Source organism: Lissotriton helveticus, chromosome 8 (genome assembly GCF_964261635.1).
Source record: "Lissotriton helveticus chromosome 8, aLisHel1.1, whole genome shotgun sequence".
Lineage (NCBI taxonomy): Eukaryota > Metazoa > Chordata > Amphibia > Caudata > Salamandridae > Lissotriton > Lissotriton helveticus.
Window position 1 is genome coordinate 18,459,111 of NC_136069.1, and position 13,779 is coordinate 18,472,889.

General features: G+C 45.0%; 1 protein-coding gene across 6 annotated transcripts in view; it reads right to left on the bottom strand.

Annotated features, from left to right (window-relative positions):
* U2AF1 (U2 small nuclear RNA auxiliary factor 1) overlaps positions 1-13,779 on the bottom strand; it is a 123,416-nt gene that overhangs the window by 89,349 nt on the left and 20,288 nt on the right. For 2 of the 6 annotated variants that reach the window (XM_078656393.1, XM_078656390.1), the window contains exon 3: positions 368-434. The exons of 2 other annotated variants lie outside the window; for them this stretch is intronic. In XM_078656393.1, coding sequence (XP_078512519.1) covers positions 368-434 — 67 coding nt within the window. Of the gene's footprint in view, positions 1-367; positions 435-3,721; positions 3,808-13,779 lie in introns of all 6 variants that reach the window. 2 more of the 6 variants (XM_078656394.1, XM_078656391.1) reach the window with 1 other exon arrangement.

The window sequence follows — 13,779 nt, forward strand, 5'->3', positions numbered from 1 at the left end:
CAAAAAACATCTGGTTTGGAGCCCTTAGATTTCTGCGATTCCACAGTGATAATAACTAACCTCTGCAGGTTGCTTTTGGCTCTCCTATCCTGGAAGCAAGATTACCTATCCTCAGTCAAGCAGCTGCACCTGGAAACCCTGCTCACTCACTGAACAAGAAAGACCATTTTAGTCTATCACTAAGTCTAACGGATTGCAGATCGTTCCTTTGTCAGGTTCCTGATATTCGTTTGATATTACACCGACCATCTTGTTGGTGCTGCTCACTGGCAGCACCACAGGAGCGAACGCTTTCTGGGTCACATTAGGAGTGGGGGTCTCTAACACCAAAATCTTATACATAATGTCCACCTGCATCAGGACTTACAGTGGGAGCCGTCGGCCGTCTGTGCACTGTTTTGGGGATTACGATAGATGTTTTGGATCAAGATGGTCTGCGAGGAGAAAAAAATAAAAAAGGGGAATTCTACTGGCTGCTGTGCATTTAAAAGACAATTAAAAAGATGTCTTACAAATGGGACAGTCTGAAAGGTGTGAGTGGGGAAAGAGGTTACTTCCAAGTTTCTGCTGAATTTACATTTGCCAAGGAATTTAGCTGCAGGACGGCTGAAGTAAGCCTACGTGGACCTGCAAACAACCCCCTGGCAATCTGTTTCAGCCAACTCCTTTCAGGGCAGACAAATGTACAGGGTAGTAGCAAGGGAATTACTTCTGTGAAGTAGGCTTCACATAACAGTCAAGCCATCCTGCCCCTCAAACATCCACACAACACCACAGCCTCTTGCAACTCTTCTCGGTCTACGACTGGTTGGAAAGATCTACAAGGACCGGACTTAAGAGGCTGCGATTCAAACCCAGCTCTTTTGAGCAAAAGTTATACTTACTGCTAGGATAATCGTATTCAGCAAACATGGCAGGGGCGTTTAAAATGACTGAAGAAGGACAAAGTCCCAAAGTAAATGTCTACTGGAACTTGTGAAGCAATGAGGCACTTTCTAGAATGGTACGTTTGTCAGCCTGAAGCGAGTGAACGTGACCTCATCACATCACCCACTTTACAGAGAGAGTCTGAAGTTTGCCAATGCATCCCTATTATAATGGCAGCACCCACGGTGATGAAGGTTGCAAAATGCTTAAAGATGGGCAGAGAAGGTTGGTGGAGAACCAGCACTGCTTGTTGAGAGGCTTCCAAAACTGTGTAGTTGGGTGATTTTCGCTCATTTGTCTGGCCTGCCACACGGAACAGACTTTACGGTAAAAAGAAAGGCCGAAGAACGGAACAGGAATCTGGGAAAATAGACATTAGCGGTTTGAGCTCCTCTACTTGAAAGACATGGACCAGACCGTGGCATGTGGATTCAATGAAGGGACGGGTTTTCAAGATCATGGGAAGCTGTAAAAGAATCAAGGAATTTTATAGGCCATGGGACGCTGTAAAAGGATAAGAAAACCAATTACGCACAAACACAGACATCAGAATACTACACAACCTACATATTATAGGCAATGTGTATTTTTCGAACCACATTACAGAGAAGATTGAGGCAACCAGTTGCCAAACGCAGCGTTTAAGCAAGCAAGCAGCTGGAAAGGCAAACTATAAACATTTTTCATTTAACAAATGGTGCCATAACAGGGCACAATATGAATATATCACGAGGTATACAATACTATGTTACAGTGTCAGGGGCTAGTCAAGAGCATGGTTCAAAAGCGAGGAAATGGATTAGCAGTAAAAGCCATGCCGCTGAAGTCTGATCGATGCAAACCACCTGGTGTAGACGCAATTGTATGGGCGTCTCCTCCCAAGCGCTGCAACCATAGCTCTGGCCACATGTGTGCTAGCAAAACAGTCACAATAGTACTCAACCTCCTTGCTGAGGCAGGGGAGGGGTCATCCTTTGATTTCCTTCCAGCTTTCCATTATGCTGGTCTACCCCTGAGCAATGTGTGCTTGTTTTTAGTGGACCTCAGGCCTCTTCCTCACATTGAGTGAGAAAATCAACAGGATTTACAATGGATTAACACCACAGCGGGGATTGCATGCTAAGAGTGCTGTGGCACTGTTTGTGTGAGACTGCATGTTTAAGGCACTCAGTTCCTCGCCCTTGAAGCATGCTCATAAAACCACAAGAGCAAATTCCCAAATTAATTTTTTTAAACTGCCACCAGCCAAAGGAGGTTCTGCTTCACCAATCCAAGCACAGGAGTTTGGCTTTATCTGGGAATACAAGGAAACTGTGGCTTTGTCAGCGGCACTTTCTTCTTTTAATGTTGACAGAAATTTTGCAAAAAACTTTGGTGTGGATGACCTTCTTGTGGACTTGACGAAAACAACTTTGTCTATGAAACATTAACATACAATTCAATGAATTGTAATTTATATCGCGTGATTGCATATCACTTTCAAAACTTTGCTGGTTTATCAAATGTGATCTACTTTAAAAATACTGTCAGTCCACAGATACAAGGTCATCGATGTGCAAGAGCTCAGCTTTTTTGGACGTCTACACTAGTTTTAAATGAGCTTTGATAATATTTAGGAGGCTGTACACCCCCACAAGCTGATCTTCTCGCTTCTTGAGAGGGTTTCTCTTTGGCTTTGTGTGGTGTGTACTGTACTGAAAGTAGGGAATCTGAAAGAGATAGGAGCACTAGGTGGCAGTGATCAGGTGGGGATGTTAGAGACACTGTGCAGAAGCCCTTCAGCCTCCGGTTCTTCAGTTTGCACACAAGACAGAGGATACATTCGGGCTTTAGTATGTGATCTGTCTGTGCGTATTTTACAACCACATTTTCAGAGTCATGGTGAAGTATCTACTTGAACTCTTGACGAAAACCACATCTCCACACTGCATATACTTTGTGGAAGAGCATGTCAGGCTGCTAAAGGTAAGCAGGGGTAGGTGGGGAATGAGAAAGAGGAGAAAAGAGGGAAGATGGGTAATAGGAAGAGAGAGAGATAAAATGAGGAAGAGACAAAGCCTGCCACGACTGCCTGCTGGACAGAACAGTCTAGACAGAATGGGTAGTTCTGGGTATCCTTTTTTATCAGTCACCCTGCTCTCTGGCTGCAAACCAGCCCCCTCTATTACAGTGTGCCAATGACCACAGCAAGTTCCTGTTCGCCTTTTTGTTTAACGGCACACGAGGTAATAGTGCAGAGACTCATCCTTTCAGGTCATAATCCCTCTTTCGGTCAACACACATCGGCTAATGGCACTGCGTGACACTACTCTCTTGCGAGAAGTCTTTCTAAGCAGCCTTCAGCCAGGCTAGAAGCCTTTCCATCAATGTGGTTGTAAGTGCAACTCCTGCAGTCTAGAATCACAAGAGTTGTGCTGGGAAGCCTCTGGGTCTTTCCCTGCTCTAGATTTGGTAGCTCTCGTTACAGTGTCTCTAAATTGGAGAAGTCCACTGAGTGGTAACAATACCTAGACCACTCAAGTCATTACTACTAACAGATGATTCTTCTGCACCAGCAACTTGCAGATTGAGATGCTCACATCATTCCTGAGAATCTTTTACATATAATGTAGTCAAATTGGTTTTCACGTTCTAAAAATATTCAGTTTTGCGAACCATCCAGTAAGAAAAACATGACTCTTCGAGTTCTTTGGCCATAGGTTGACCACGTCCCATCAGACGCGGGGCATTCTTGGGCGTGCGCATGTGTGTACAGTTAAAGAGCTGACGCAGTGCAAAGCGTGCAAGGACATACCTGTGTGCGGGCAAGTCCGGCTGGCTGCCTTGTCCCCAGGGGATGGATCCAATAAAGGGATTGAAGCACAGACCACAGAGCCGGATCTGCAGCGCAAGGCAGGGAGAAAATTTGGTCAGGGCATGAGAGGAAAGGATGTATATGTGTGATTCCTCTATTCCTACAAACAGGGTGCAACTGAAATGAGGGCTAGGGCCAGGATTGGCTCTCAGGCCAATGACTACTTCCCCAACGCCTGTACAAACAAACATTGGTTGCATTACTATCATCACTGTAAAGGGGCTGCCAAGAAAGAGGGGCAGACATAGGGCCATAGACTCTCACACCAGGCTGACAAGAACCTTCAGTCACAATAAAACTATCAAATACACACAGCTCATGCACATCCTGCAGTTGCATGAAGCAAAGGAAATCTCTCAGGCTCCAAACTCTGAAGACTTGTTCCATTTGGAGGTGGCCCCTAGTACTGCCATGTGCAGGGAACAGCTGGCGACAGGGGCTGGCTACTCTAAACAAGTAAATACAGGGCCTTCAAGGAACGTGGTCAATACTGTTCATCTCCAGGACGAAGTAGAAACTTCTGTAAAGTTTAGAACGGAGTCACTACATCTATTGTGGGGACCACAAAACTTTGGGCATAACTTTGGGCAGCTGAAAGGACAATCTTACATGAATATGTTCGCATCAATGCTAGCTACTGGAAGGTGCAGAGGGACAATCATTCACTCACTGGAGGAAGATTTAAGGTGGCAGGACACAGGAAAACATGCAGTCTTGCAATTGTCACATTTAAATGGCTTAATACTTTATATATTTTTACTGTAAATAAAAAAAACACAGCTGTCATAAGGACAGATTGATGGTGAGGGAAGAGAAGGAAACAAGCGTCTGATTCCTAATCCTTCCATTGTTGTGCATCACCCTTGCCATCTAACCCGGAGGTGGATTCAAACGAGTACACTTGAAATCTGTTTACTTATTGCTTTGTAACCTATTCATACCTCTGGGCACTTAAACCATCACAGCAAGTCTTTGTCTCTGATGCATTTAAATGGCACCCACCAGCTCCCATTCCTCTGAAGTAATATTGAGCTCCTAAGCCAGAGACATGCTGATACCCCACACAAGAGCCAATACAAAGAGGGGTACGGATCCTCTGCCATTTCAGTGCTCAGGAAGCAGTCTTCTCCATGCCATGTGAGGGAGGACACAATTTACAGTATTCACAGCATGATGGCCACAACCCTGGACCTCTTCCCCCAAACCCACCACCTGCATTGGTTTTGTTTTCTGGGAGAAAGAAGGCATCCAGGCAGGAATGCCTTTACTATCATACCGCTCTTCTTAAAATTAAGGTCTGAAAAAACAAACCGAATTGGCAGTTAGTATAAAGTAGTTCACTAGCCGAACAATCAGTGAGCAGCAACCATCAATAAACCAGCATTTTAACTCTGAGACACTCACACACCTGCCTTGCTAAAGACTCAGCATTGCACTCTGTACAGAACAAGCAAGGGACAGAGGGCATTACTGAAGTGCAGAATAAGATTATCTGTTATAAGTGGACTACGTGTGCAGGGGGAACTTGCAGGACAAGTACTGGAGCATCCGGCCACATTGAGCAGCATGTACGTCATTACACCAAATGCTAGCATGTGTGATCCAAGTCTTCCTTGACATCTGCCCTTGATTATATTTTACACCAGACGCAATAACTAAATGCACAACTGCCAGGGTTATGGACAGGAGAAGCTACCTGCCCTCCATGGCACCAGCAGATGCCTCAATGAAAGTCAATGGTGATTCATGAGGTAAGTAACTCATTATTTGGTGATGTTTGAATGATCCCCATGTCAAAGCCATTCCAAACACGTTACACACTGAACATCCTCTGGGTACCACGGACTCGCACTGTGTCTCGCTCACAGAGATGGGGAGAAACTGGCATATTAGATCAGAGGTATCTCAATTACACAGAAAAACTCATAGTTCCCGACCTGTAAACTATAATCCTTTTTTCAGATCTCAGATGTACTGGGAGCAAGTGAACTGAAGCATGGGCGGCTCCCAAACATATCCCATGAACACTCAAAAGTATGGCACAGGTCAGCACTCGCTATGTTTTCCACAAAACCCTGTGAAGGAGCAGGAAGTCCCCATAGCACAAAGCTAGTCCTTGCAACTCTTTGGAGACTGTGACGTCTTAACAAGTGTTTGTCAGGGTGCTTCCTCTCACCCACAAAACATGGCATTGAAGAGACGATCCATTTAAGTCAAAATATACAAGCTGCAGCATAGCCTCATTCTTAGAAATACCCAGTGCACCACTGCACACACTTAATGCCCACCTTCGGACACCTCATATCTGCCACCATGGAATGCAAGGAGGTCATTTACACTGTTGGAGGCAAATCGGCTATCTTTGCTTGCGTATTCAGGCTCAAGCAAATTCTATTATGAGCTACCCTCATCGGCAAGGATTAGATGGGCAAAACAAATCCAAGGATTTAGCACATGCTTTGGGGAGTCCACCCGCGTCAAAGTCCAATATAACTAAGAACATTCAATTTCTTGAAAGCTAATTCAGTTGCTGACATCTGAAATTCCAAAATTAAAAGTATTGACTAACCAACAAACTCTGGCAGAAACAGACACCAGAAGTCGCCACAAATATGTTCACATCAATTCTGAATAAAAAGCAGAGAATTATGCCTTGAATGTCATCTCATGCTTTTTGTGATACGGTTCATCACATGATTTTCTCCTCATTCCCCATTGGTTCTGTCAAACATTTGCTAACTTCACAAACCAAATGAGCACAAAGTGTGTGGGCACTGTCACCCATCTTTCACCACGTCCATATGTCCCCAGTAAAAAAAGTAAACAGTCCTAAAATCTAGGCTTCCAAGCGAGTACCAAGAACACCCAAACCCACGTCGATCAACCAGATGGCTCTGGGATCCTGGGAACATTTCAGGCTTCATTGGAAAGATTCAAAAATGCTTGCAACAGAGTTAACTTTGCTTGAGACTCTCTACCCCTCAAATCGCCTTCCTCCCACCAAAATCGTTCACACTTGTGACCCACCTCTTACTGGAACTATTCCCACGAACCATATCACATTTGTGCTCGCTGTCATTTCTAATAAGGGGTTCTGCAACCGTAAGTACTAGGACCTCCATGCCAAAACTCTCAAATATATACTACAGAAGTGATGAAGCAGATCACTTTTCTGATCTTCAGTTAGAATGGTCTTATTCCCTTGTCTCGCAACCTGAACCAGGCGTGTGGCATAGGGCACTCAATTACTTTATTAGATAACCTCTAGGAAATAGCCACATTCACAATCGTCTATCTAGTGCACTAGGTTATCATTTGTTCAGCACTGGGTTAAGGCTCCAAATGGCTCTGTCCTCACAGTTATCAGATGCCCAGGAACAACCTACCACAGCCACCTGTACATACACACATCCAGAGGAAGTTAGCGAAAGAATCCAAAAACAATGGGCCAGCGCAGCTTCAAACCTAAAAATAGAAACTTGTTTCCCCCAATATCATCAGGAATTCTTTTTTTTTTTTAAAAGAACTTCAGACAAAGATATTCTTTGTGGGCATGCTCAATTTCGTACCCCTATCTGCCTTCAACAGGTTGGGCTCTCTAAGTGGCAACGCTACTTAATATAATCAGGTTTAAAATGGGTTGTGGGGAAAAAGATACCTCAGAAACAATCGTGAGAAGAGCATGTATGGTGCAACGTGTTTGTAACGGTTTGAGCGGCCAAGAGGCATTCCACGGAGATAAGCAATGCCGTGCTTGTCTCTCCCCCTTCTGGGTTATATACAACGGTGATAGTTACTCCACCCTGAAAAAAGCCTTGGATCGCACAAAGCCAATGTGAACAAATGGCCCCAATAGAACATTTACAAAGTGATGCACAGGAGATCTCCACTACAAATATTCAACTTTAGGTAATCAGAATGAGGCAACAAGTGGCATTTGACACAGAAGACATCTGGTGAAATCATGGCCCTCAAGCGTGTGAATTACTTTGTGAAACTGCACACTCAGGAAGCACCAACTAACACGGACCACTAAGGAGGGTGATACAATTTACAAACTATCACAGATCACTCAAGTAAACATTCTGTGAACTGAGCTCAGCTCCACTGCTAGCAGAAGGTTTAGAAACGTCAGATTTAGAGGAAATGGCATTCAATCACATCAGAACATACCCTCAAACAGCGATAATACTTAGCAGAAAAGGTCAGCATTTAGCTATGTTTTCAGTCTGTGATGTAAAAGAAACACACAAACAGCAACCCGAAATGCAGAACTGTAAGCGTCACTTCTACTGTAGGAGAGTCATTACTGAATGAAAGGAGAGGGAAACATGCCTCGGAAAGCACGTTATTTAAGTAAGCAGACACATTGTGCTCTTCTGCAGCACTGATCTTTTATCAAGATTACAAACTGTATGACAAACAATGAACACAAGGGCCCACAAAACCGATTCATAAAGTTTATTTTAGTAAGACCTCACTACAACTCTATCTACTGCAGATACTCTTCAGGAAAAATGAACACAAAAAACAATCAATACTAAAGGGTTTAAAAATATAAACGACAACAAAAGACTCTTGAAATACTCCTCTGCTTAACATATCCGCTGTAGTCTTTAAGAGCTTTGGGAAGCACTGCTCTTTTAGAAACACATGCAGTCCTCGTTTCTGGTTCCTTCTCCAATGTGTGCAGCAAACACGACTCCAGGCATCGGAAAGCATCACCACATATGCAAAGCCTATGCCAGCAGAGCGACCAATTCCACAGCCAGAACCACCCCAGGCAGAAGCAGCACCAAAAATGCAACATCTATGTCACCAGAAGTACAACCTCCACAGCCTGCACCACACCAGCCCGACCAAACATGCAATGCCTACGCCACCATAAACACCACCTCTACATTCCGCACTACTCCAGGTAGCAGCAACGCCACACATGCAAAGCCTATGCCACCGTAACCGTCACACCCACTGCCCACATAACCACCACTGATGAAACACCTATGCCACCAGAACTACCACATCCACACCCCGCAATACACCATGTAGCAGCACTACCGGAAATACAGTGCCTATGCCACCAGAACCACCACCTTCACAGACTGCACCCCTGCCACACATGTACCTCCTGTGCCAGCAGAACTACCATCGCTACAGCTCGTATCACACCAGGAAGTGGCACCGCCACCAAAAATGCAACATCTATACCACCAGAAGTACCAACTCCAAATCCCGCACCACAGCAGCCCCGCCAAACATGCAATGCCTATGCCATCAGAAACACTCCCTCCATAGCTCACATTACTCCAGGTAGCAGCACCACCACACATGCAGCACCTATGCCATCAGAAACACAACATTAACAGTCTGCACTCACCACTGGAAGCAGCACCACCACACATGCAATGCGTTTGCCACCAGAACTACCACATCCGCAGGCAGACTTACCACATTTACAGAGAGAACCGCCACAAGAAGTACCACAATCACACATGCAACATCTTGTCCCCCAGAACGAGCACAACAACCACGCATGTAACCCCCATGCAACCAGAACCACCACCACCACATGCCGCATCACAACAGGAAGCAGCACCACCACACATTCAACGCCTATGGTACCAGAACCATCACATCCACAACCCTCACCACCACAGGAAGCTGCAGTACCACCACAAATGCTTTGCATATGATATTAGAACCATCACCTCCAGAGACCGTAACCCTCCAGGCATCATCACCACCATAAATGCAATGCCTATGGCACCAGAACAATCACATGCAACAAGTGTGGCAACAGAAGCACCACATCCAAAGCCGACACCACAGCAAGCAGCTGCAGCATCACCACACATGCAACACGTATGGCACCAGAATCACCACATCCACAGCCCACACCACAGCAAGCAGCTGCACCACAACACAAAAAAAAGAAGAAAGAAATATATAAAAAAAGCTTTTGTGATACATATACAATCTCTATGAAAAAAGAAAATAAAATTTGACAATTATAAAGAACACTTGTCCCCTTTTTCATACTGCTGCACCACAACACATGCAACACGCACAGCACCAGAATCACCACATCCACATCCCACAGCAAAGCAGGCAGCTGCAGCACCACCACACATGCAATGCCTATGGCACCAGAACAATCACATGCAACAAGTGTGGCACCAGAATCACCACATCCAAAGCCAACACCACAGCAGGCAGCTGCAGCACCACCACACATGCAACACGTATGGCACCAGAATCACCACATCCACAGCCCACACCAAGCAGCTGCACCACAACACATGCAACACGCACAGCACCAGAATCACCACATCCACATCCCACAGCAAAGCAGGCAGCTGCAGCACCACCACACATGCAATGCCTATGCCACCAGAACAATCACATGCAACAAGTGGGGCAAATGAATTACCACATCCAAAGCCGACACCACAGCAGGCAGCTGCAGCACCACCACACATGCAACACGTATGGCACCAGAATCACCACAACCACAGAAGGCAGCTGCAGCACCACCACACACAAACTCTCACTGTGCTAAATTGCCATCCAATACAGGCTTCTCTATTTACAAAGATGCATACTAGCAAAAAGACATATGAATGTAAAACCTACTTCTTTCTACTAGTCCTCTGTTCATTTAGTAGATGATGGTGTATAGTAGTAAGGTAATGTATCCCAATAACATACAGTCCCCATCCATTCCTATCCACTCGTCATCCTACTCCTCGCCCCAGACTGTTGCCCACACTACCATACCAGATGTCTCATCATCTCAGAACAGTACCCCAACTCGGATTGGCGATGACCATTCCTCCAACGCTCACCTAGTCAACCCTCATAGCCAACCTAATAACAAAATAATTCACAACCCTGCTCCCTCTCAGCTTGGGATACACAGCTCCCTCAGTCAGCAAACCACTATCACTACACATGCAGGGGCCCTAACAAACCACGTCTCCCACTTCCTCAGCCTTTACAAGCTCCTTTCGCTGACATCAATGCTTCTGGATGGCTGCCTCTCAACATTCTCTCCACCTCTTGTCTCTACAACCTTTCCTCTTGGCGTCCCCTCACTCCTCATCACCTTATGGTGTCTGACCATAATCCCATCACCTTAGGTAGGGATACTTCTAAGACTATTAACTATTACTCCAAACCAAAGAACCCCTCCGTCACATGCAATATTTTAGATAACTCTCCTCCCTATCACTTCTCTGCCGTAACACCCCCACACTAATACCCCAATACTCTATTCTACGGTGGATACAATACAATCTGATATACAGTTGTTGCGGGCTGATATCCTTAGTCTTCTACGCATCACCTCTAATGTAGAACTCAGTATGTCAAACCTTTCAATATACCACCAGCACTGAAATCTTCCCACTCGCCCTCCCAGAGTTGGTGGTGCATACTCCAGATCTCAACCTAGATGGAGATGCAAGCCTAATCTAGACCATTCCACCCGACCCAACAGGCTTGTCAAATACCTTTCGACTACAGATATCCTCTCCTTTCTCTCTCTTTATGATCCCGCCCACCACATCCCACCTCCAGTTAGGATTCAAACCATTATCACCCAACCGCAAAGGATACCATATAAAAACCCAGACTCATCAATAAATCTAACCTCAAACTTGTCCCCAATCTCACACTCTTCCATTACCAAAACCAACGTAAAATGCTCACTACTCAAAAACAGATCAGCAGTGAAACACGCGGCCGACATACAGAACGTATTACTAAACTTGGACCTGGATCTACTCATTCTCACTGAAACTTGGCTAAATGATTCCTCTTCTACTATACTAGACAGCCTGGTTCCACCCAGTTACTCGATCATCCGTAAATGATCGCACTAGCCGTCTTGGGGGCGGTATTGCTTGTATTTATCTATCAAACCTCTGTTAAACAATCACTTTCCTCTCCCACATCTGGCTGTGAATATATAATGATCAATATCTCTACCAAAGACAACTCCACCCACACTCTGCACACTTTCTACCATCCCCCAGGTGATAACCTTACCTTCATTGAACAAATCATGGAGATCATCTCCACCAACCTTACCCCACGCAACAACCAGATTTTCCTAGGTGACTTCAACATTCCCTGGAATGACACGAAGGATCCACTAGTGAATTGATTTAAGGCTTTCCTCCAGGACCTCAACCTGACCCAAGTCTGTAATCGTCCTACTCATATAAAAGGGGCCATCTTAGACTTAATCATAGCCAGGAAAAATACCATACTGTTGGATTCTATTTCACCCTGCGACTGGACCATTCATTAGTGCATCACCTTATCCATTGTTGTAAAGGCAATCATCCACAAAGGCCAGCCTGTGAACGCTAAACACTGGATCAGAAACACCCTCAATCTCAATCCAGACATATCTGCCACCAGCCTTAACCTCCTGTCTCCTCCCCTGAAATGGTTGATGCTCAAGACCTCACTAAGCACTACCTTAGCTCTCTGTCTAACATCATGGACTGCCCCAATTAACTAAGGTGAGTCTCGATAAGTAAAACCAATACCTCGTTCAACTGTAGCCTGAATGCGGAACGCCGTGCCGTTAGACTTGCAGAAAGAGTGTGAAGACGGACCCCATCTCTTTCAAACCTTAAACTCTTGTGTAAAAAAAGAAGGAACTACAATAGGTGCATCAGAAGTGCCAAACATAATTTTTCCGTCAGCAACTGGACACAGCCTTCAACCATCCCCAAAAAAACTCTTTACGCTGGTGAAACAACAAACTAATGGGAAGCGTAAATGCTCCACATCTGACACTACAACGCTACCTAATATAATACTAAGTCAACTGACAACGCGCTCCGCATTGCTGTGAATTGTTTACCGCCTGAAACCCAGTCACAATGCACCTCCACCTCGCAGGAAATTTGTCCTAGCAACCTTCTCTTTAAACCTAAAAATAATACCTCATGGTCCATCTTTCAGACATTTAAGGACACTGACATCTCAAAACTACTGGCTTCCACTACACTTTCCAACCACTTCAATGACCCTCTTCCCTCCAAATTCCTCAAGGACACTACACTCCTCCGGATACCCCTATGGACCAGAATTATCAACGCCTCTCTTACGCAAGGCACCATGCCGGACTTTCTAAAAAGTAGACAAGTCACACCTATACTATAAAAGCCAGACTTGAACCTTTGTGATCCCAACAATTTTCGCCCCATTTCGAGCATCCAAACCTCAGCCAAGCTCCTGGAAAAATGTGTTCATCAACAATTCTGCAATCACATTGACCAGCACCAACTCCTCGACCACTGCTAATCTGGTTTCAGACCAGGTCACAGTACTGAAACCGCCATGGTCCACATTGACGACGATGCTTTACACTTTCTCAAATCATAATGAATCTAATCTTTTATTCCTTCTTGACCTATCATCAGCGTTTGACACAGTCAAACATGAAACCCTCCTGAACCTCTCAGAACTTAGTACCAGAGCGACCCATCCTGTCTTAAAATGGTTCTGCTCATTCCTACAAAACAGATCTCATCGAGTCCTAATCAATCATGACTTATCCGATCAGACACCGGTCACTATCGGCGTTCCCCAAGGTTCTTCACTTTCGCACACCCTGTTTAATCTTTTCATGGAGACCCTAACGGAAATCCTCAAACACGAAAATTACTTCTCCCAACGACATCAGCACTCTCAATAACATATTGAACAAAACTCAACACTGGATAACACTTAACCACCTCAAAACTGAATGCCTATAAATCTTGCCTCAAAACCCCACCTCTAACATCAAAGACTGGCTCCCACTACTCACTACCTTGAACTGTACCCCACACATTGTTGATTCAGCAAAATACCTAGGAATAACACCAGGCAACAACCTCTGCATGATGAATCACATCAGCTTCACAACCAGAGGGGCCAATTCCCATCTCTACTTAGGAAAACTAAAGCCTTTCCTGCCCTATGCAGATCTCAAGATG